Source organism: Thalassophryne amazonica, chromosome 10 (genome assembly GCF_902500255.1).
Source record: "Thalassophryne amazonica chromosome 10, fThaAma1.1, whole genome shotgun sequence".
NCBI lineage: Eukaryota > Metazoa > Chordata > Actinopteri > Batrachoidiformes > Batrachoididae > Thalassophryne > Thalassophryne amazonica.
This window is the reverse complement of record NC_047112.1, coordinates 8800038-8825608: the sequence shown is the minus strand read 5'-3', so window position 1 is coordinate 8825608 and position 25571 is coordinate 8800038. Positions and strand designations below refer to the sequence as shown.

General features: G+C 40.8%; 1 protein-coding gene across 2 annotated transcripts in view; it reads right to left on the bottom strand.

Annotated features, from left to right (window-relative positions):
* zc3h3 (zinc finger CCCH-type containing 3) overlaps positions 1-25571 on the bottom strand; it is a 189659-nt gene that overhangs the window by 158684 nt on the left and 5404 nt on the right. For both annotated transcript variants that reach the window (XM_034179398.1, XM_034179400.1), the window contains exons 2-3: positions 19085-20501; positions 15549-15712 (exon numbers count right to left, since the gene is read on the bottom strand). In XM_034179398.1, the coding sequence (XP_034035289.1) occupies positions 15549-15712; positions 19085-20501 (1581 nt within the window). The remainder of the gene's footprint in view (positions 1-15548; positions 15713-19084; positions 20502-25571) is intronic.

The following is a 25571-nucleotide window of genomic DNA, read 5'->3' as shown; positions in this document are numbered from 1 at the left end:
GCTAATCCTTTCACTAACCCCGTGGGGAGCGTATATGTACACCCCTCCCCGACCCCCCATAATTAAGGAGTGATTTATGGCTAAAGCATTACGCTGCTTTACACACAGAATGACCTTAATCACAGCCATACAGGCAATTATACAAAATTTAAATTAAGTAGCATTTTGGCACTGATGCAGCCGGTACCCCCGTCACGGAAATGTTTACTGTTTCAAATAACAGAAAATTATGCTAAACTTAGGCCGAACCCTGGAATGACCTTTTTAAAACTCTTCAAAGTGTTGTGAGTGCAGCTGCCATCAGTCTGACGTTAATATACGACGGGTAATCAGCAGCAGCCGTCTCACCAAATCCTGGAAAACTTTATTCAAGAGTAAAAAGAGTAAAAACTTCTTAAAACAGATGTATTTCTTTCAATCTGTTAAAAAGCAGATCTTTGCAAATAACTGAATCACTGAAAATAATACAACCCCTGGCAAAAATTATGGAATCACCGGCCTCGGAGGATGTTCATTCAGTTGTTTAATTTTGTAGAAAAAAAAAGCAGATCACAGACATGACACAAAACTAAAGTCATTTCAAATGGCAACTTTCTGGCTTTAAGAAACACTATAAGAAATCAAGAAAAAAAATTGTGGCAGTCAGTAACGGTTACTTTTTTAGACCAAACAGAAGGAAAAAAATATGGAATCACTCAATTCTGAGGAAAAAATTATGGAATCATGAAAAACAAAAGAACGCTCCAACACATCACTAGTATTTTGTTGCACCACCTCTGGCTTTTATAACAGCTTGCAGTCTCTGAGGCATGGACTTAATGAGTGACAAACAGTACTCTTCATCAATCTGGCTCCAACTTTCTCTGATTGCTGTTGCCAGATCAGCTTTGCAGGTTGGAGCCTTGTCATGGACCATTTTCTTCAACTTCCACCAAAGATTTTCAATTGGATTAAGATCCGGACTATTTGCAGGCCATGACATTGACCCTATGTGTCTTTTTGCAAGGAATGTTTTCACAGTTTTTGCTCTATGGCAAGATGCATTATCATCTTGAAAAATGATTTCATCATCCCCAAACATCCTTTCAAATGATGGGATAAGAAAAGTGTCCAAAATATCAACGTAAACTTGTGCATTTATTGATGATGTAATGACAGCCATCTCCCCAGTGCCTTTACCTGACATGCAGCCCCATATCATCAATGATTGTGGAAATTTACATGTTCTCTTCAGGCAGTCATCTTTATAAATCTCATTGGAAAGGCACCAAACAAAAGTTCCAGCATCATCACCTTGCCCAATGCAGATTCGAGATTCATCACTGAATATGACTTTCATCCAGTCATCCACGATTGCTTTTCCTTAGCCCATTGTAACCTTGTTTTTTCCTGTTTAGGTGTTAATGATGCCTTTCGTTTAGCTTTTCTGTATGTAAATCCCATTTTCTTTAGGCGGTTTCTTACAGTTCGGTCACAGACGTTGACTCCAGTTTCCTAAAATTCGTTCCTCATTTGCTTTGTTGTGCATTTTCGATTTTTGAGACATATTGCTTTAAGTTTTCTGTCTTGACGCTTTGATGTCTTCCTTGGTCTACCAGTATGTTTGCCTTTAACAACCTTCCCATGTTGTTTGTAATTGGTCCAGAGTTTAGACACAGCTGACTGTGAACAACCAACATCTTTTGCAACATTGCGTGATGATTTACCCTCTTTTAAGGGTATGATAATGCTCTCCTTTGTTTCAATTGACATCTCTCGTGTTGGAGCCATGATTCATGTCAGTCCACTTGGTGCAACAGCTGTCCAAGGTGTGATCACTCCTTTTTAGATGCAGACTAACAAGCAGATCTGATTTGATGCAGGTGTTAGTTTTGGGGATGAAAATTTACAGGGTGATTCCATAATTTATTCCTCAGAATTGAGTGAGTCCATATTTTTTTCCCTCTGCTTGGTCTAAAAAAGTAACCGTTACTGACTGCCACAATTATTTTTCCTGATTTCTTATAGTGTTTCTTAAAGCCAGAAAGTTGCCATTTGAAATGACTGCTTTTTTTCTACAAAATTAAACAACTGAATGAACATCCTCCGAGGCCGGTGATTCCATAATTATTGCCAGGGGTTGTACATCCTACTCTTCCTCCTATTCCTAATGTGCAATATTTTATTCCTTTATTTTATTCCTTGAAATAACAATAATTGGTGCAATATCTGTTTGAGCCACATGTGCAATACACACTTCCTTATCTGTGCAAAATCCACGGTGTTGGAATACAAGTGTGCAAAAACAGCTGTTCACTATCTCCATTAACCTGGCACAATGTAAATATTTCTTTTTTTTGCAGGTGCACCAGGTATCCATTTTATATGTTTTATGTCTTTGTACTGTTATACCTCATACCTTCATCTACTTGAGTGCTCTCCACAACAATTCCGATGTACCCAAACCTTGCGTATGAGTACAAAAGGCAAAAAAGTCTCTATATTATTAAATTGAATTAAAAATTCTAGCTCCATTACTTTTTCACCCTATGGGCTGGGTTTAATTGGTCTAGTTGGGTCTGATCCAGTGAGACCTGTAGGATACCGGTAGGTAGGTAGGTAGCACATTGCAGTTTAGGCTCATTTCCAGTTCAGGATTCTGACTCCATTAATTTGTGGCTTGATGGGTTTTGTTTCAGTGATAGACAGCTCAGACAGATATATTCCAAATATTCCAATACAAAGCGGGTTCCCGGTCATGCTGCCCGTCGGTGTCCTCGGACAAGACACTTGATTTGCTTTGTTCCAGTCCACAGCTACAAATGGGTATCGGCTTTAACTGGGGAAGTAACCTGGACAGGCTTCCCGTCCTGGGGGAGTCATACACTCTCATGTGCTTTACCCAAACCCTTTATTAACACCATTTTCTACCTTAATCTAATATAACCTATGCAATCCCAGGATAAGCAATGGCACCAATGGGCCTTAGGGCCTATATAGGACTTACTGTATTTTCTGGAGCATAAATTGTGTTTTTTTTGTTTTTTTTTTACTAGTTTGGGAGGCCCTGTGACTTGTATTCAGGTGCAACTTATATCCCGAAAAATCATGAGGTAACTATTTATATCTGACTTTCACAGGAATTAAAGCACTAAACAAAATAAACTTCAATAATAAAAGAATAAATGACAATAATAAGAAGTACTTTAGAACAATGCCACAAAAATCCCAAATTAATAAACTGATAATACAGAAAAGAGGCGTGGTTATATATGGGTTTTTCCTCTTGAAGAGCCCTTTTTTAACAGGTGCAACTTATACTCTGGAAAATATGGTATTTCAATAAGAACTGGAGGAGGAGGAATGATTGGCAGATATTAATCCAATTTTCCAACTCCCTGTGAAATTCGGACTAATCCAAGGAGTAGCAATTTGCAGTTTTGACCTTATTTCCACTTTCTGTAGAAATAGTGGATGAAAATTTGAAATTCCAACTCTATTACTTTGTGGTCGTTGCATTGTAACGTATCCAATAATAACCTTAGGAGGTGTAGCAACTTGAAGAAAGAGCTCACAGACGATAATGGAGAATCTGTAATATCCTAAAATACGCTGATGATCTTCGATCAGCTGCAGTAATGAATAAATAAATAAATAACTGTAGCACTGGATCAGAATTAGAAGAGGAAAGGAAACCTCCTCCAAGTACAGTGAAAAGATGCAAAGGCATTTAATTTTTAATCTCTAAGCGCAATGTCAACGCTGACTGGTTTAATCGTGGTCTCGGTGCACCAACTCTGAATGTGTGACTTGTTTACTGCGCGTGTTAGCAGGCACGTTTTGCAGAGCACATGCGAGAGAGAAATGGTGATATATGAAGAGAAAAGAATAGACAGAAGGAGAAGACAGGTCCACCTGTTTGACACAGAGAGCCTAAGAAAGTCTCAAGGAATGAGCAGAATGCATGTGTGCTGGTTTACGGCCCAAACGCGTGTGTTGCCTAAGCGATAATACTACGGGAGCTCTGGGGAATGGCATTTAGAGAACGGTATTTAGAAAAGCAGCTGATGGGAGAATTATACACACTGACACTCTCACTATTAAAATCATTTGACCAATAAAAAGCCACTGAAAAAAGATCAGCGCACCCACAGGATATACCGTGACGCTTCCAGCATGCAGATAGCAACACCAACTGTGCACACTGACATCCAAACAAACCGCCAGTTAATGTCACACTGTGGGAGAGTGAAGCCGTGCAGGACAAGTGAGCGCCGTGTGAAGCAAAAGTGGGAAAAAGTGGAGCAAGTGTCAACCAGCCGGTGATGCAAATAAAAAAGCAAAAGGAAGCAAACATTCCCCAACCAAGAAGATAAAAGAGGCACTTGAGGCTCACAACATCTTGTCAAGATACTGAGGTACAGAGAAGATGGAAACAAACATCCTTACCCCATTTACACCTGGCTTTAATCTCCACTGGATAACACTTGACCACATCAAGAAACGGGTATAAATACACCAAAAACAGATTGAGGTTGGAGCTGGTCGGAGACACACTGTGTCCACAATAAGAACCAGTATAAATGTAAATGTGTTTCAGTCCACATACACCAACTCCGTGGGCGGCACCAAATAGTCACGAAGACACTATTCTCCAACTGTTATAACTGAGCACACACACGTCTCTTATGGATCACACCAGCCATATCCGTCCAACCATCCATTTTACAAACCTGCTTATCACATTTAAGGGTCACAGAGGACTGGAGCCTACTATCCCAGCACTCACTGGATGAGGCGAGGAGTACACCCTGGACAGCCCGCCAGTCTATCACTGGACCACACACATATAGACAAACTCATTCACACTCTCACTCACACCTACGGTCAAATTATTTTGAAAGTGGGAGGGAGCCAGAGCACCCGGAGGGCAGCCACGCTAACATGGACAGAGCAACTTCAATCTTCCACAAATAAAATAAAAAATTGCAGTTGCATTGCTCCAATCCCCTCAGTTGTAAATGGGTATCAACCGCGTCTAGGGATGGGAAAGAGAACTGCCTCCAGTTGAAAAGTGGTTCCAAATTTTGTAACATATGGGAATAGTTTGCCTCAGAAGTTATCAATACCAGGATGTTTCAGTACCAGGACAGCTGGGATTTGCAAAAACTCATGCGCCATGACATAAGATGTGATGTCAAAGTCTGCATTAGGCAACAAGGAAAAATTGGTCAGGAATCGACAAAAGAATTGGATCAATAAGCAGAATCAAAAATGGCTGGGGAAGTAGCCTGTTTTGGCGTGGCATCCCATCCAGCTGGAGTCACAGACTCTCAATATGCTTCACACAACCATATCCGGGATAAGTACTGGCCTGGTGGGCCACAGGGCCTGTATCAGACGTACTTTGTATTTCTCTGAAACTGAGATGTGATTTGCATAGAAAGTTTCATGCTTATTTACAGAGAGAAAAACAATCCTCATCAGTTTCAAACAACCGAAATATATAAATATTAGAGTCATGATATGAGATCGGTATCAGCTAATACCTTATATTGAGGATCAGTATCAGAAGTGAAGGCGTACCCTAGTCCAGATTTACGTGACACACTGCATAAAGAACAATGAAGGCAGCTGCAGACATCAATCAATCAATTTCAATCAATTTTTTTTTTATATAGCGCCAAATCACAACAAACAGTTGCCCCAAGGCGCTATATATTGTAAGGCAAGGCCATACAATAATGATGTAAAACCCCAACGGTCAAAACGACCCCCTGTGAGCAAGCACTTGGCTACAGTGGGAAGGAAAAACTCCCTTTTAACAGGAAGAAACCTCCAGCAGAACCAGGCTCAGGGAGGGGCAGTCTTCTGCTGGGACTGGTTGGGGCTGAGGGAGAAAAATAAATCAATTCTAGAATGGGAAACATGGCAGGATAAATAAAAGAAATAATCACACATTTGAGGGTGTGTCTGTCTCCAAATATCCATTAGGTTTAAGTCTTTCATAAATGTTTGAGTGGTAATAGCTGCTTTCGATCTGGTAATAGTTTTCGATGATTTGTCCAAAGTAGGGTCTAAACAAAAGTTGAAATCACCCCCATTAGTACATTGTATTGTCCACCTGCAACCTTTAGAAAAAATATCTTGCATAAATGTTGCATCATCATAATTAGGAGCGTATAAATTGAGGAGGGACCAATTTTCTGAAAATATTTTAGTTAATCTGGACATAGCGCCCTGATGGATCAATACTATCAATCAATCAATTTCAATCAATTTTTTTTTTTATATAGCGCCAAATCACAACAAACAGTTGCCCCAAGGCGCTTTATATTGTAAGGCAAGGCCATACAATAATGATGTAAAACCCCAACGGTCAAAACGACCCCCTGTGAGCAAGCACTTGGCTACAGTGGGAAGGAAAAACTCCCTTTTAACAGGAAGAAACCTCCAGCAGAACCAGGCTCAGGGAGGGGCAGTCTTCTGCTGGGACTGGTTGGGGCTGAGGGAGAGAACCAGGAAAAAGACATGCTGTGGAGGGGAGCAGAGATCGATCACTAATGATTAAATGCAGAGTGGTGCATACAGAGCAAAAAGAGAAAGAAACAGTGCATCATGGGAACCCCCCAGCAGTCTACGTCTATAGCAGCATAACTAAGGGATGGTTCAGGGTCACCTGATCCAGCCCTAACTATAAGCTTTAGCAAAAAGGAAAGTTTTAAGCCTAATCTTAAAAGTAGAGAGGGTGTCTGTCTCCCTGATCTGAATTGGGAGCTGGTTCCACAGGAGAGGAGCCTGAAAGCTGAAGGCTCTGCCTCCCATTCTACTCTTACAAACCCTAGGAACTACAAGTAAGCCTGCAGTCTGAGAGCGAAGCGCTCTATTGGGGTGATATGGTACTACGAGGTCCCTAAGATAAGATGGGACCTGATTATTCAAAACCTTATAAGTAAGAAGAAGAATTTTAAATTCTATTCTAGAATTAACAGGAAGCCAATGAAGAGAGGCCAATATGGGTGAGATATGCTCTCTCCTTCTAGTCCCCGTCAGCACTCTAGCTGCAGCATTTTGAATTAACTGAAGGCTTTTTAGGGAACTTTTAGGACAACCTGATAATAATGAATTACAATAGTCCAGCCTAGAGGAAATAAATGCATGAATTAGTTTTTCAGCATCACTCTGAGACAAGACCTTTCTGATTTTAGAGATATTGCGTAAATGCAAAAAAGCAGTCCTACATATTTGTTTAATATGCGCTTTGAATGACATATCCTGATCAAAAATGACTCCAAGATTTCTCACAGTATTACTAGAGGTCAGGGTAATGCCATCCAGAGTAAGGATCTGGTTAGACACCATGTTTCTAAGATTTGTGGGGCCAAGAACAATAACTTCAGTTTTATCTGAGTTTAAAAGCAGGAAATTAGAGGTCATCCATGTCTTTATGTCTGTAAGACAATCCTGCAGTTTAGCTAATTGGTGTGTGTCCTCTGGCTTCATGGATAGATAAAGCTGGGTATCATCTGCGTAACAATGAAAATTTAAGCAATACCGTCTAATAATACTGCCTAAGGGAAGCATATATAAAGTGAATAAAATTGGTCCTAGCACAGAACCTTGTGGAACTCCATAATTAACTTTAGTCTGTGAAGAAGATTCCCCATTTACATGAACAAATTGTAATCTATTAGACAAATATGATTCAAACCACCGCAGCGCAGTGCCTTTAATACCTATGGCATGCTCTAATCTCTGTAATAAAATTTTATGGTCAACAGTATCAAAAGCAGCACTGAGGTCTAACAGAACAAGCACAGAGATGAGTCCACTGTCCGAGGCCATAAGAAGATCATTTGTAACCTTCACTAATGCTGTTTCTGTACTATGATGAATTCTAAAACCTGACTGAAACTCTTCAAATAGACCATTCCTCTGCAGATGATCAGTTAGCTGTTTTACAACTACCCTTTCAAGAATTTTTGAGAGAAAAGGAAGGTTGGAGATTGGCCTATAATTAGCTAAGATAGCTGGGTCAAGTGATGGCTTTTTAAGTAATGGTTTAATTACTGCCACCTTAAAAGCCTGTGGTACATAGCCAACTAACAAAGATAGATTGATCATATTTAAGATCGAAGCATTAAATAATGGTAGGGCTTCCTTGAGCAGCCTGGTAGGAATGGGGTCTAATAAACATGTTGATGGTTTGGATGAAGTAACTAATGAAAATAACTCAGACAGAACAATCGGAGAGAAAGAGTCTAACCAAATACCGGCATCACTGAAAGCAGCCAAAGATAACGATACGTCTTTGGGATGGTTATGAGTAATTTTTTCTCTAATAGTTAAAATTTTGTTAGCAAAGAAAGTCATGAACTCATTACTAGTTAAAGATAATGGAATACTCAGCTCAATAGAGCTCTGACTCTTTGTCAGCCTGGCTACAGTGCTGAAAAGAAACCTGGGGTTGTTCTTATTTTCTTCAATTAGTGATGAGTAGAAAGATGTCCTAGCTTTACGGAGGGCTTTTTTATAGAGCAACAGACTCTTTTTCCAGGCTAAGTGAAGATCTTCTAAATTAGTGAGACGCCATTTCCTCTCCAACTTACGGGTTATCTGCTTTAAGCTACGAGTTTGAGAGTTATACCATGGAGTCAGACACTTCTGATTTAAAGCTCTCTTTTTCAGAGGAGCTACAGCATCCAAAGTTGTCTTCAATGAGGATGTAAAACTATTGACGAGATACTCTATCTCACTTACAGAGTTTAGGTAGCTACTCTGCACTGTGTTGTTATATGGCATTAGAGAACATAAAGAAGGAATCATATCCTTAAACCTAGTTACAGCGCTTTCTGAAAGACTTCTAGTGTAATGAAACTTATTCCCTACTGCTGGGTAGTCCACCAGAGTAAATGTAAATGTTATTAAAAAATGATCAGACAGAAGGGAGTTTTCAGGGAATACTGTTAAGTCTTCTATTTCCATACCATAAGTCAGAACAAGATCTAAGATATGATTAAAGTGGTGGGTGGACTCATTTACTTTTTGAGCAAAGCCAATAGAGTCTAATAATAGATTAAATGCAGTGTTGAGGCTGTCATTCTCAGCATCTGTGTGGATGTTAAAATCGCCCACTATAATTATCTTATCTGAGCTAAGCACTAAGTCAGACAAAAGGTCTGAAAATTCAGAGAGAAACTCACAGTAACGACCAGGTGGACGATAGATAATAACAAATAAAACTGGTTTTTGGGACTTCCAATTTGGATGGACAAGACTAAGAGACAAGCTTTCAAATGAATTAAAGCTCTGTCTGGGTTTTTGATTAATTAATAAGCTGGAATGGAAGATTGCTGCTAATCCACCGCCCCGGCCCGTGCTACGAGCATTCTGACAGTTAGTGTGACTCGGGGGTGTTGACTCATTTAAACTAACATATTCATCCTGCTGTAACCAGGTTTCTGTAAGGCAGAATAAATCAATATGTTGATCAATTATTATATCATTTACCAACAGGGACTTAGAAGAGAGAGACCTAATGTTTAATAGACCACATTTAACTGTTTTAGTCTGTGGTGCAGTAGAAGGTGCTATATTATTTTTTCTTTTTGAATTTTTATGCTTAAATAGATTTTTGCTGGTTATTGGTAGTCTGGGAGCAGGCACCGTCTCTACGGGGATGGGGTAATGAGGGGATGGCAGGGGGAGAGAAGCTGCAGAGAGGTGTGTAAGACTACAACTCTGCTTCCTGGTCCCAACCCTGGATAGTCACGGTTTGGAGGATTTAAGAAAATTAGCCAGATTTCTAGAAATGAGAGCTGCTCCATCCAAAGTGGGATGGATGCCGTCTCTCCTAACAAGACCAGGTTTTCCCCAGAAGCTTTGCCAATTATCTATGAAGCCCATGAAATGAAAACAAACATCAGGAAACAGCAAATATATGTTGCCCTCCAGTTATCTCATAAGTCGCGACTGTAAATGATGCCCCAACTGAGTTAAATCCAGTCCAGTTTTCAAACAGCATCGCAAGCTAGAAAACAAAACGGACTCCTCCAAGAAAGCCTTTGCTGTGCCCAATCCCGTGGAGCATAACGAGCAACAAAAGAAATGTGGACCTTTAAAGAGTCCTTGTGTAACTGGACTGATGGGCGCATCGGTATTTCAGTTTATTACTCTGTTTGTAGTGCAGTGCCGCCAGTCATTCACAGCATCTACCAGGTTAGCCAATATTAGCAGCACCAGCTGATGAATAACACATTATGCGATATTTTATGCACAAAAACACTGTGGCATCATGTACACAGACAGCAGGACAGTACTGTGTGTACAACTTATTAAACTGGAGACAAAAAAAGAGATGTGCTGAAAAAATAAAGGCAGTAAAAGTGCAGTGTTTAGAATTGCTGAATTTCCAAGTTACACCCCTTGGGAAGGCCTCCTGAAAACAGAATTCCAACTTGTCAACTTGTACGAACTTTACATTCTCTGACTTCACAAGCAAACGTGGCTGCTCCCAGCAGAAACTGTAGCAATTGTCTTTTTTGTCCCCAATTTAATAAATCATACACACAATTCTGTCCTAATAATGCTGCAGTATTTCTATGCATGAAATACCATGTAATGTGTTTTTTATCAACTGGTGGTACCAACTGCTAACAACAATGACTGTAAACAACACGCAACAACCCCAGCAGTAAATTAAACCCACTAACATTTGGCGCCTTCTGTTCTCTTCCATGGGGTCTCTTTGGTCATAATTTAGATTAAAAGTTGAAATGGAGGCTATAAGTATACCATAATGTAGCAGAAAATGAACGTAGTGTTTTACAGTCGATACGTTAACAGAACATAAGGTGAATGAATGATGGTAGCTGCCCGTGACAACTGGGGTAAAGAAGTTGACCTGACTGCCAGAGCCTTTGCTACTGAGCTCAGAGGGAAGTAGGCTACATCAACCCCATGGAAAGCTTTTGCGAGATCCAGTGCCCAGTACATGTCACCCCCCACCCCCCCAGCTATGTCCCTTTTGGGGCTCCGTACTTAGTTGAACATTGTTTTATTTATTTATTTATTTTGAGCACTCTATACTCCGGAAGTGTCCATCTTATTTTTCGACTTGCGGTGCTGTGTGGAAAATGGAACTCATTCACCTTGAGTGGAACATCATTCCCAGTTATGACTTCCAAGGTAAATAGAAAGCAGCGTCACAACTTTAGGGACCGATCCAACTGAAATTTCCCACTGTTAATTGTGTAATTACGACCTCTGAGTGCAACTGGAATGCATCAATGCAACGTTAAGCCCATCTCAACAGGCCCACGAGCCGCTTGGCTCAGCAGTCCTGGACTCTTGTCTTCTGACATTTACCTGCTTTTGTAGATTATCTGCGATACACGGATGTGTTGGGACCCGTGCACACCTCAATTCATTACGGCTTTAACGGCTCACTTTGGTTTATGCGCTCTTTAAATTAAATGGCAGATAACCAAGCACCTCAGAAAATACCGGCCCTCGATGTGGCGAGGGGGAGCTAAAGGTAGCCATTGAAGAGGAAATTAAGAAACATTGTTTGGGGGTGTATTATCACGAGCGTGTGTGAGTGGTCATAAGGTTGCCTTTTAACGGGCTCATCTATAGGACTCTGCTTCCCATCATTAGTAATTCAATTTGCTCTTTATTAGCGGCTCTTATCTGAGGCACAGACGGCTACAAGCAGCTTTCCTCACTCCATCTTCCTCCGCACTCACCCCAGCTCCACCTTTCCTGCGGCTCTGACTCCCAAACCCTGTATTTAATTAGAAGAGCATGTGTTCCTACAGCAGGCCATTCAGGTTCTCCATGCAACAGAGAAAACAGAGAAGTGATGAAGAGGAAAGGTGTCGGGGCTGATCAAACCAGAAGCGCTAAAAAAAAAATTGAAAAGAAGTATATTTGCAGAGCCATGGGGACAAATAAAGCCTAATGTTAATAGTGATGGCTTTTCTAATGTCCTCTGACTCCATTGAGTGTGGCAGATTACAGCAGGATGGGCACGAGGCGTGCAGGATACACGGAGAATGACCGGCGGGCTGCAGGGGCAAGAGGAGGGAGGCTGTAAAAACAATGATTGCTTTCCATCAGGTTCAGTCTATATTCTACAGTTCGTTAAAACAATCCAATTTGCAAAAGGATAATTATGCATTAGCTCCTTTATCTACAGCAGAAGAGCGGTGCCACGGCTTGATAGCAGTGGCGCTGTCTGCCTCCAACCCTGCAAATTACCCGCTATCGGCACTTGTTCACCATCTCAGCTGAATTAGGCAATCAATTAACCCCCCCCCAACTCCTCCCCCTTTACAGTCCACCACACACAGGCATCAGCTGTGATAGTCAATAGCACAAACCTCTCCAAGAAAACACAGCAGCTACTGCCCTCTGCTGGACACTGTTCCAACTGCTGCTGTCCTAAATAAACTCAAGTAAACACAAGAACTTGATGGACATTACAAATGCAGTCCCCGTGGGACTAACCACGCTAACCTAGCTAATATTCCCACAAATAAAAATATTTAAAATATATACATATGTTAGTGAATTTATTAAATTAGCAAAGTACAGTAGTGTACAAAGGTTTTAAGCATCCCACACTTATAAAAGTAGCAATTGATGCCCCACCCCCGTCTTTTAAACACAAAATTAGTCCCAACGTGTGAACTACATTTTTTTATTCCATAACAATATTAAGTTATTTGTAACTGTACTGGGACAGTAGAATACACTGTCAGACAGAATATTTTAAACTGTAACACGGTTTTTAATAGCCTTTACACTCTACCTGAAACATCTGCTGTTTTTAATAGTTTTGAGCCGGTTACTCTGACACTTCTCACTGAGGTTGTCCAGAGCATTACACCCAGTTACTGCTCATTGGACACTATTCCAGGAAAGGTTTTTAAAGAGGTTTTTAACACTGTGGGTCCGAGCTTGCTCTCTTTTATTAATAGCTGCCTCAGCTCCGGGACAGTTCCAGCCCATTTTAAACATGCTGTAGTTAGGCCTCTTCTTATAAAGCCCAACCTAGATCCCTCAGTTTTATCTAATTTTAGACCAGTGTCAAATTTATCGTTTTTATCTAAGGTTTTAGAAAAAGTTGTTTTTAATCAGTTGCAATCATTTTTAGAACACAACTCTGTTTTAGATAAATTTCACTCGGGTTTTAGATCTCGACATAGCACTGAGTCAGCTCTTTTAAAAGTACAAAATTACATTCTTTTATCGTTGGACTCTAAAAAAACCTGTGCTGCTGGTGATGTTGGATCTAACAGCTGCGTTTGATACTGTGGACCACTCAATCCTCCTCACACGTCTGTCCCAGCAAGTTGGCCTCCGGGGGATTGTCTTGGAGTGGTTTCAGTCTTATTTGACCAACATGACTTTCAGGGTGATGGTTAATGACTTCTCCTCCTCCACAGTTCCTCTGACCACTGGTGTGCCCCAGGGCAGTATCCTCGGACCACTCTTGTTCTCTTTGTACATGCTTCCACTGAGTTCAGTCATCACCAAACACAATCTTCAGTTTCATTTTTATGCTGATGACCTCCAGATTTATATGCCAGTTGTGCCTAATAATACAAGTGCTTTGGACTCCATACATAGCTTTTTTTAAGGATATTAAGGACTGGCTGGCTCAGAATTTTCTGCACCTTAATGAAGCCAAAACAGTGTATTCTGTTTGGAGCTAAAACTAACTCTGATCCAGATCTTGGCTCCCTGGCTCCTTATCATAGGGCTGTGGTAAGGAATCTTGGTGTGCGGTTTGACGACTGTTTAAAATTTGAGAAACAAATTGACAGTGTGGTAAGAGCCAGTTTTTTCCAGCTGAGACTCCTGGCAAAAGTCAAACCCTTTCTAAGCCAAAAGGACCTTGAAAAGGCTATGCATGCTTTTATCAGCTCCCGGATTGACTATTGCAATGCACTTTATGTTGGTATCACTCAAGGCTCTCTAAACCGACTCCAACTGGTCCAGAATGCTGCTGCTCGCCTGTTGACCAATACCAGGAAGCACAGCCACATCACTCCTGTACTTTACTCCCTGCACTGGCTTCCAGTCCATTTTAGAGTTGATTTTAAACTGTTAATGTTTGTTTTTAAAGCTGTAAATGGCATTGCACCTTCTTATTTATGTGACCTGTTAAAAACACACAACCCTGTCAGACCACTTCGGTCTGCTGACCAAAACTTTCTTGAGGTTCCCAGGTCCAGGTCCAAACAATGGGGTGACCGTTCTTTTGCAGTAGCAGGTCCTAAGTTGTGGAATGCATTACCTCCTGAACTGAGGTCCATTAATAGCTTGCCTCTGTTTAAAGCTAAGTTAAAAACATACTTGTTCAGGGCAGCTTTTTGCACATAATTGCTTTGACACTTTTTTGTCTATTTTTTTTCTATTTGGGATGCTCTTATTGTGTTTTATTGTGTTTTTCGTACTTTTCTTTTTATTTTATCTCTAGCTGGTGCTACTGGGAAGCACTTTGGTTCAGTGAAAACTGTTGTAAAGTCCTATAGAAATAAAACTTGATTGATTGATTGAATACCACACAAACACAGTTGCAAATGACAATGCAATATTAAAATGATAGTAAAACACAATTATTTACTTTAAGTCGACTTTTTCTTAAACTAGATATGAGGTCCTGTGTTTTATGCGCTGGTGCGAATTATATACTGAACATTCACACAAAAATAAGAACCCAGTCATCACATTGATTATCATTAAAGGTGAAATTCATCACACATTTTAGTTCTTTATGAATATTTATCAGGTTTTCATAATTTTCAATGTTTTTGTTATGCATTAGATGTGCCTAAACCATTTGCACAGTACTGTATATAAAATATCTTAAGTAACAATTTGTTTGGGGTCACATGCAAACAGAAAATGTCCAGATTTGAATCTGCTGTCTGGGATGTTGGAGGATGGACAGAATTTTGTCAGGTCTGCAGAACCCTCACATGCTTTTATTTTGAAATACAGGCTCTTATTGCGGATGTGCGACATAAACAAGCTTGAAAAAGAAATACAGATTTTTCAAAAAATACTGCTCCAATCACCTTGCTGTTTTCACCACTTGAATCCTCATGAAAAAATACACACACACACACACACACACACACACACACACACACACACACACACACACACACACACACACACACACACACACACACACACACACACACACACGGTGAGTGGTAGCTGATGGTGTTCATTTTTTTAGAGGGATTTTTAAGGGATTAACTTCTGTGTTTGACTTTGTATCAGATTTCTCAAAACGTAGTGAGCAATTTAAAACTCAGACTTCAAATCAAATTGATTTGAGCTGAGACAAAGAATCCTCGTCTGGTTATGGGTTTGGCAGAAGTGTCACTCTAGTAAAAGAAGTAGTGAGTCAGACTTTGAACCTTTGTTAATAGCGTAGTTGTTGAGTTTGGGTTCAAAAGAGCAGAAATTAAAAGTGTAGCGTTGCACTGTATCGTCTCAAAGCACTCATGGCAGGGATTTTTCTTTTTTACTAGTTGAGTGCTGCTTACTTGTCCTTGAAAAGCTCGGGGAGAGTCGTCTCAGCTTGTGTCTACCGAAGGACACCAGCTCCCTGGAAGGTGTCCTCCTCACTCCTGCAGGGGTCTTGGTCCCGGTGTGGATTCGACCCCGCGTGGACACCATTGGGCTGCTGCTCTTCTCTGAGCCACACCCACTGAGGTCACAGAAAAAAAAAAACAAAACAAAAACAACAAAAAAAACAAGCACAAAACTACAGCTTACTATAAAACAAATAAACCATCTACAACTCAGAGCACATACAGTTGTATGCAAAAGTTTGGGCGCCCCTGATAATTTTCATGATTTTCCTTTATAAATCATTAGTTGTCTGGATCAGAAATTTCAGTTAAATATATCATATAGCAGACGAACACACTTATATTTGACAAGTGAAATGACGTTTCTAGTATTTACAGAAAGTGTGCCATAATTATTTAAACAAATTTGGGCACCCTTGTCATTTTATTGATTTGAATACATCCATCCATCCATCCATTTTCTTCCGCTTTATCCGGAGTCGGGTCGCGGGGGCAGCAGCTCAAGCAAAGCCGCCCAGACCTCCCGATCCACACACACCTCCCCCAGCTCCTCCGGGGGAACCCCAAGGTGTTAGCACTAATTATTGGAACACAAAATTGGTTTGGTAAGCTCACTGACCCTTGACCTCCTTACACTGTTGAATCCGATCATAAGGTGGCCATTTGCAAATGTTTTTCCTCTTTGCATCTCTTCTAATGAGTGGCAACATGGGAACCTCTAAACAACTCTGAAATGACCTGAAAACAAAGATTGTTCAACCTCATGGTTTAGGGGAAGGATACAAAAAGCTATCTCAGAGATTTCAGCTGTTAGTTTATACTGTGAGGAAATGGAAGACCACAGGCACAGTACTAAATAAAGGTCCGAAGTGGCAGGCCAAGAAAAAGTGAAGTGAAGGATGGTGAGAACAGTCATAGTCAACCCACAGACCTGCTCCAAAGACCTACAACATGATCTTGCTGCAAATAGTGTCTCTGTGCATCGTTCAACTATACAGTGCACTTTGCACAAAGAGATGCTGTATGATGCTGCAATGCAGAGGAAGCCTTTTCTGCGTACACGCCACAAACAGTCGCTTGAAGTATGCTAAAGCACATTTGGACAAGCCAGCTTTATTTTGAAATAAGGTGCTGTGGACTGATGAAACTAAAATTGAGTTATCTGGACATAACAAGGGGCGGTATGCATGGCTGAAAAAGAAAACAGCATTCCAAGAAAAACACTTGCTACCTACAGTAAAATTTGGAGGTGGTTCCATCATGCTATAGGGCTGTGTGGCCAGTGCAGGTACTGGGAATCTTGTTAAAGTTGTGGGTCACATGGATTCCAGTCAATATCAGCAGATTCTTGAGAACAATGTTCATGAATCAGTGACAAAGTTGAAGTTGCGCCGGGACTGGATCTTTCAGCAAGACAACGACCCTAAACACTGCTCAAAATCTACTAAGGCATTCATGCAGAGGAACAAGTACATTGTTCTGGAATGGCCATCTCAGTCCCCAGACCTGAATATTATTGAAAATCTGTGGTGTGATTTTAAGCGGGCTGTCCATGCTCGGAAACCAACAAACCTGAGATTTTTTGTAAAGAAGAATGGTCCAAAATACCTTCCACCAGAATCCAGACTCTGATTGGAAGCTATAGGAAGTGTTTAGAGGCTGTTATTGTTACGTGGGTCGCTGAAGAGGAGGTACTGCTGGTCCACCACCACCAGAGGGCGTCCTGCTTGGAGTGCGGGCTCCAAGCACGAGAGGGCGCCAGACCCAGAGGAAGTGACAGCTGTCACTCATCGCACCAGCTGTCACTCATCTACACCAGTACATAAGCCGGACGGCAACTCCACCTCCCCGCTGAGAAATCGACTACCATTGGAAAGGTAATTTCTCTGCTGACTAACACTTTGTGTGTAATAACCTGAACTTCTATTGCAGCCGTTTTCCTGGAGTGTTGCCTTATCGGGAGGATTGGCGTTTGGTGTGACAGCGACGGCTTCGCCTCACATCCCAACCCAGATAAGTGGTTGACCAGGAGCTGCACGAGTGTGTGTGATTGGAGCTGGAGGTGCTCCCTCTGAACTGTGTTTGGACTGTGGATTACTGAGTGTGCAGACTCACACTCATACATCTTATCTCTGCTTTCTGCCAGCAGTACCAGGGTCGACAGCTGAAAACAGAGGCCACCTGGGGACTCGGGACTTGGCGGCTCCGGTGTTCTTCAGACCGTTGGTGGTGGAAGCCGTGTGGGACGCGGCTTCTCTCTCATCGGGGGTCTTCTATCTTCGAGCCTGCCCACACGTCACCTGGTGTTAATTGACTGTGCAAATTCTGTGAATTTAGTTGTGTATTATCACAACATTAAATTGTTACTTTTTGGCTTACTCATTGTCCGTTCATTTGCGCCCCCTGTTGTGGGTCCGTGCTACGACACCTTCACAACAGTTATTTCTGCAAAAGCAGGATCTACTAAATATTGATGTATTTTTTTTTTTCTGTTGGGGTGCCCAAATTTATGCACCCGCCTAATTTTGTTTAAAGAATCACTGCACACTTTCTGTAAATCCTATAAACTTCATTTCACTTCTCAAATATCAGTGTGTTCGTCTGCTATATGATATATTTAACTGAAATTGCTGATCCAAACAACCAATGATTTATAAAGGAAAATCATGGAAATCATCAGGGGTGCCCAAACATTTACATACCACTGTACCTCAGGCTCGACTGCCACCTACTGACAAACAGCTGAAATACTGAACATTCTCATTCTAACTACAAAGCTTTTGGACTCAGAGTAAACATGAGAGTTTTCATTCAGCCTCTTCGTTGAAAGAAAATTTAAAAAAATAAAAAGATAGTTACGACAGAACAGTGACTCAGCTGTAAAAGCAAATAATCTCAGTAGAACAAACCCCGACTGGCCACATGTACCAAAGTATCTCTGAGCAAGACACTGAAGCCTAAATTAGCGCTGGACTCAGGTACAGCTGCAATGAATGATTAATAACCAACTCCTAACTTAATCAACAACTACTTCAAAAATGTATTAATCATTTAAGTCATTATACACTCACACACACACACACACACACACACACATATATTCTGTCTCTTATGTTATTACTTCCTTTACTACTCTATGGTGGTAAAAATTTATGGACCTAAGAAATAATTGATGAACTGAGAAAATAATCAATCAATTATGAAAATAATCATTCATTTCAGCCCGAGTCTCAGGTAATTACAACAGAGAAAATCTTACACAGACCCATAACAAGCACATTCATTCCCAGTTTGATATAGAAAATGAAGCAAAAAAACAAGTCACCTATAAAATAAAAATAAAAAAAATCAATCTATGATTTAATGCTACCAAACTACAACATTGTGACTTTTTAAACTTTTATTCTTTTAGTCTTTTTCCAAACCCTTTCACTCTGCCCTTCATGACCCCATCTCCATTATAACGCTGTGAATGTTGCGCTCTTTACCTGCTAGCGGACTTCCTGATGATCTTCATTCTGCTGCGGAGTTTAAATCCAGCAGGAGAGGATGATGGGATGAAAGCACGTTGAGGTAGAGTTGGCGAAACAACGAGCCCACCTTTCACACCTCTGAGGCTTCTTTCTGAAGTCCAGTGGAAAGCAGATCTACGGCGGGCCACCGTCGCTACGGCAGCCACTGCTGCAGACGGACCCTGAGCGCCGGCTTTCCAGCGGTAACGACTGCTGATGGAGGTGCTGATGGGAGGACTGGCAGTGGCCTTTTTCACCTTTGCAGAGTAAGGAGATCCTGATCTGAGCTTCTTGACAGCCTCACCTTTCTCCACAGGTCTTTGAGCAATGGTGAAGGATTTGGGTGACTTTCGAGAGATCCTAGCTTGGGTTCCAGATGAGGAGGAGATCCAGGTGTATTTAGAAATTTTAGGGGCTGTGTTGACCAGGCTGAGTTTTCGAGGTAACTTCCTGGCAGGGGTTTTCTTACTAGCTGAGAATAGCAGTGGACTTCCAATGTAAACTTTTGCTTTGGACATTGCCACTGGGGTAGCACTCAGACCTTCTTTAGTGCCCTGAAAAACAGAACTGGCACATTTATACCCATCTCCACCTGTATTCTGATTCTTTACCCAAGTGAACTTGGAGTGTTTTTGAGAAAATGATGCGCTAACTGGGACCTGGCTGATCTGAGATTTTGGGAACTGCTGTAGCACCTTAGGTGGGGTTTTAATGCCAGCCGTAATGTTTGTTGGTATTACTACGGAAACAGTTTGTTTAGTCTCTGTGCTGGTTTTCCTCATTAGAGAAGAGTCCATCTGTACATGAGGGCTGCTCTGGAATTTGGTCAAACTGTTGATCTTGAGTGAAGAAGGTCTCCCTGTAGAATCCATGCTTTTCTTCTGCAGTAGGACTGGCAGAATGCCTTCACCTTGTTTGCCAGTACCAGTCTCACTTGCTCCTGTCCCTACAACTTGATTTTGAAACTCTGCTGCCTCTTTTCCTGTTTTTCTGCCAGTGGATTTATAATCTTCTGCAGCCTCCTTAACCTTTGTGATCTTCAGATGTTCCTCTTTCTTTTGTTGAGGAACTCTTGACAGTAAAGTTTTGTCACTTACGTATTTTTGCCTGTGACTAGGCAGTGAGATGCTGTTATATCCACCTGGAGAACTCCACTGTGGGTAAGAGTAGGAAGTGGAAGCTGTGGGCTGTGTGTTCTTGTTATTCAAAGAGTAGGTCTTCCTCCAACTCCCGCGGTTCTGAAGAACATAAGGATTTCCTCTGGAGCTGTGAGGATGGATGACGGAGCTGTTTTGACCTCTGCCCATGGATGATGCTGGAACTTCTGAATCTCTCTGCTCACCTCCTGGACAAGGGACATCGCCGTGGATGCTCTTATGTCTATTGATTAGATCTGGAAATTTAAAAATCAGAGCAAATTATATTGATACTGATTTAGAGACACGTTACAGCACACAAACTAAAACTACACTACAGCACACTAAACACTACACAACAGAATGCCGTACTAGAGCACACTAAACTATAGAACACTACACTGGAGAAGTCCTCAGCTGAAGAGCATTAATGTTTGGTTTGTGACAGAAAGTTGTGACAGGGGGGACACTTGGAGCAGAGTTAGCCTCAGAGCTAGCTTCAGACTTAGCTCCACTTGGATTTTGGCCTTGTTGGAACTCCACAGTGCCCTTCGATCATGATCATGCTTCCAGTGTCAACATCTTCTACAACAAGGCCAACGAACACGTCAGCTAGCAAGCATTGCTAATGCTAACCGAGCCAGCTAACAGCTGCTAGAGAAATAATTAATAAAGTCAGTTTTATATTTGAGTAGCCCCTAAGCCTACTGGCAACAAAAGCACAGATAGAAAGAACACAGAAGGAGCTAGCAATACCAGACTACATAAGTGATAATGGATGACACTGATGCACAAACATGTGAATGAAGTATTTTCCCTAAGAGAAGAGGAAAGGTAAGAAAGAAGGGAATAGTAAGAAACACAACAGCTACCAGAGAAATAAATCATGACTTGCTGGAAGCTGAGAGATGTAACCAAATTCTGGATGATGAGGATGGATGTCAGGCACTAACTTGTGATGGTTGTGAAAAATACTACTGTTTGGTGTGTACAGCATTTGACCAGCAGGAATTCAAGGCCCCAAGAAAGCTCCAAAGAGATGATGTGTGTTGATTTTGTAGTGAATGCAAAGGGTGACTTCCAAAAATACCTGGAAAAGGGAAAGGAAATCATGGAGCAATTCTATTCTAGAAAACCTCTTGAGCAGGCTTGACAAACCTGAAGACAGAATTAAAACAAATTCAGACAGGATGATAAATGATCAGAGGGAGACTAGACTGGCTTAGGTCAGCTGGAAGAAATCGTGAAGAAAGCTACGGCAGAACAGAAAATTGAGGAAAAAACATTGAGAAAACCAAGAACAGAACTCGATCATCCATTGAGTCTCTGAATCAACCCGGGCTGAATTACAAGAAACAGCAAAACAGGACAAAGCCACTAGAACTTGGTAAGATTGACATTAAATTCACTGATAGATTGGGAAAGAAAATGGATAATTCAACACTTAGACCCCCTTAAAGTCGTACTACAGAACAAAGAAGATAAGAAGAAAGTCACGACTAGATTCAAGAAGCTGAGGAATGCAGATCAAGTGTTTAAAAACATCGGTGTATGCGATGACCTGAGTAAGGATGAAAGTGAGTTGGTAAAGCAGAAGGTAAATGAAGGAAAAGAGCTTGAAAAAAAAAAAAAAAACAAGACAAGGAGGGCCTCTGGAAGTTCAGGGTGAGAGGTCATCTCTAGAACCAACAAATAAGGAGAATAAGAATGGACCAACCAACGTAGTGTAATATATTTGAGAGACTTGGCTGCACTCGTAATTGGGAAACACCCAGACAAAATTGAAACTGTATTCATGTCAACAGCCCCAAACAGGTTAATAACAGTGAGAATGATGACAGCAACAGAAAGAAAACCTGGAAAGGAAGCAAGAATCATATTAAATGTATAAAAGAAAAGAAGTTAAGGTCATCTACACAAACACTGACTGCATTACAAGTAAGAATGCAGAGTACCTTTCTGTTACAAAGGAAGAAGAACAGGACATTACAGTGACCACTGAAACCAATCCTAAGAATTACAGAATTAAAACGACAATGACAGACTCACAAAAACCAAGCTATAACCTATATACAAATGCCATGAAAGAGGGAGCTGTGGAAACCCAGATAAACCATAAGTAAGCGAAACAAAAACCCTGGAAGAGACATTCAGAAACTAAACTGACAGAAGACTACGCCAAGTATACTAAAGCGAGACATCAAGCTCAGTGGGCCACAAGGAAGACAGTTAAGAACTATGAGAAACAGATGGAAAAAAGACAAACCCAAAGCTATTCCGGAAGTACGTGAATAAAAAGTCAAAAACAAGAGAAAGAATACCAGATCTGAAGGATGAGACAAATGTGGCAACTTCTGACCAAGAAAAGGCAGAAATCCTCAACAATTTCTTTATCAGTACTTTTACAAAAGAAAAAGTAGACAATATACCAGAGGTAAAAAAAAAAGAAAAAACTGACAAACAAACAGTATAGACTAGAGTTGACAGAGATCAAAATATCTGTTGATAACATCTGCAATAGACTAAAAAACTTATCTTAACCAGAACAAGTCAATGGGTCTGGACGGTATTCACCCTAGGGTCCTGAAAGAACTAGCTGGAACTATAGCATCACCTCTGCATATTATCTTTACCAAGTCATTGGAAGAAGGCACATTATCAAATGACTGGAAAGTGGGACATATAACACCAATATTCAAAAAGGGAAATAAAAAGGCACCCAGCAACTATAGGCCAGTTAGCCTAAGATCAGTAATAGGGAACATTGTAGAAGGCATCATCAGGGATGAAACTGTGCATCACATGAAAGAAAACAATCTCTTCACAAAGCACCAGCATAGGTTTCTACCAGAGAGATCTATCACCACATAGTTGTTAGAGCGCCTAGAAGACTGGACAAAATGGATGGACCATGACTTACCTGTCAATGTTCTCTATTTGGACTTCCGAAAGGCGTTCAATTCAGTACGAACTGAATGCCTGTTAGCAAAAGTTGATAGCCACAGCATCAGGGGAACGCTTTTGTAGTGGATCAGATCATTCCTCACTGGATGTAAACAGAGAGTGTGTGAATGGAGCAAGGTCAAATTGGGCAGACGTTAATAGTGGAGTGTCGCAGGGCAGTGTACTCGGACCAGTGTTGTTCATGTTGTTTGTCAATGACATGCCCGAAGCAGTGCTGAGCAAAGCTTTTTGTGGACAACACAAAAGTATACCGTACTGTGTGTGAAACCAGGGACTGCAGAATACTGCAAGAAGACCTCAGTAAGCTGCAAAACTGGGCAGACAATTGGCAATTAAGTAATAAATGCACAGTAATAAGGATTGTCACAAAACATCCTGATTATGGTGATTATGGTGGATCAGTCTGCAAAAAAGTCCTTGAATTAAAACAAGAAAAGGCAGAGGGATCATTGTTGTTCAAGACTTGACATTTGAAAGCCACGTTGCATCATTGTCTCCAAAGTGAACCAAATGGCAGGTTTTCTGTGGATATTCTTTGAATATGTGGACAAAAAAGTTTTCAACATCCTGTATAAGTCACTGATATGACCACACACTGAATATGGGGCGCCAATTTGGTCACCATGCACATGGAAACAAGCAGATCTAGTGGAAAGTGTCCAAAGATGAGCAACCAACAGAGTGCTGAGACTATGTGAACTGCCATATGAAGAAAGACTGAAAACCCTACAACTACCCTCTATACTATCCCTCATCAACACATTCAAATATGTACACAGACTATACAACACTACACTACACATACGAGAAGTGATGAGGGATATGAAGACCACAGGGTGTACTCTACACTTAAAAAGGAGCACTACAAATACTAACAAAGACTGTTCTTCAGTAACTGGGTCGTGTCATGTTGGAATGGGCTACCTGATGAAGTTGTCACTGCACCTTCAATCAATGCCTTCAAAACAAGACTAGACAAGTATTTTATAATACCAACCAGTGAAATTTAACCACAGAGCACATGATTACCCCCATAAACTTAATATGACAGTTAGCTGAAAAAGAACCACATAAGGAGCTGTTTCAACTGGAGAAAACTGGGTCATTCCATGTCAATTCAACAAATACTTGAGGGGATTCACACACTTTGTCTCAGATTTTCTTTAAATTTTAATAAAATATTATCAAACTATTCAGAACAACAAATCTGACGTTTGAGGCCTGTAGGCCAAGTAGTTTATGAGATATGGCCAATTTAGTGTGTATGGGGTCGGCCGTTTTTTAGGCAAAAATTATGGCCGTCATTTCGGAAGCCATGTTCAAGGTAGAATATCTCAGCAATTAATGGACTTAGAGGCCTGAAATTTTCTGTGGCAGTTGGCATGGACACCCAGACTTGGACTATAGTCAAACAACAGACATTGACGCTAAACTGTGAAGTTTATGTATGCTCAAACTATGGAAGATATTACATTGACTATTGCGAGCATCCATGTTTGAGACACTGAAGCATACCATTACATTCAAAGAAGCCTCTCCATTTCTTGGCTCCTTAATGTCAGCTATACTGGCTATGAAATATGTAAATTTGGCATATCTGTGGTAAACAGTTATTGTGGGAGAAACCTCTAAAATCTGAAAATATATATATATAAGCCTAGTAACCGCGGAAACCTTGGGGAATCCCCCTGGCAGATCTATGTGCAAGCATTCTGGGGTGTGCCATGAATCATATGAATGCAGTGTGTGCACACAATTAAAATGAAATCGTCATTTCAGTACTAAAAATACATTCGCGAGTGCACAAATTAGCCATAATTCGATGCTTAAATTAGCCGGGAAGGAGTTTCATAAAGAAGGCCATATTTATAACACATAAAGTAGATATCAATACCTTCAAAATGGAATCAGTTTGAAGTTTTATTTACTGCCCACATGAGCTTTTCTTCTAATAAAATTAAACCACAAAATGTTTTTTTCAGATTTCAGAGGTTTCTCCCACAATAACTGTTTACCACAGATATGCCAAATTTACATATTTCATAGTCAGTATAGCTGGCATAAAGGAGCCAAGAAATGGAAAGGCATCTTTGAGTGTAATGGTATGCTTCAGTGTCTCAAACATGGATGCTCGCAATAGTCAATGTAATATTTTCCATAGTTTTAGCATACATAAACTTCACAGTTTAGTATCAATGTCTGTTTGTTTGACAATAGTCCAAGTCTGGGTGTCCATGACAACTGCCACAGAAAATTTCAGGCCTCTAAGTCCATTATTTGCTGAGATATTCTACCTTGAACATATGGCTCCAGAAATGACGGCCATAATTTTTGCCTAAAAACGGCAGACCCCATGCACACTA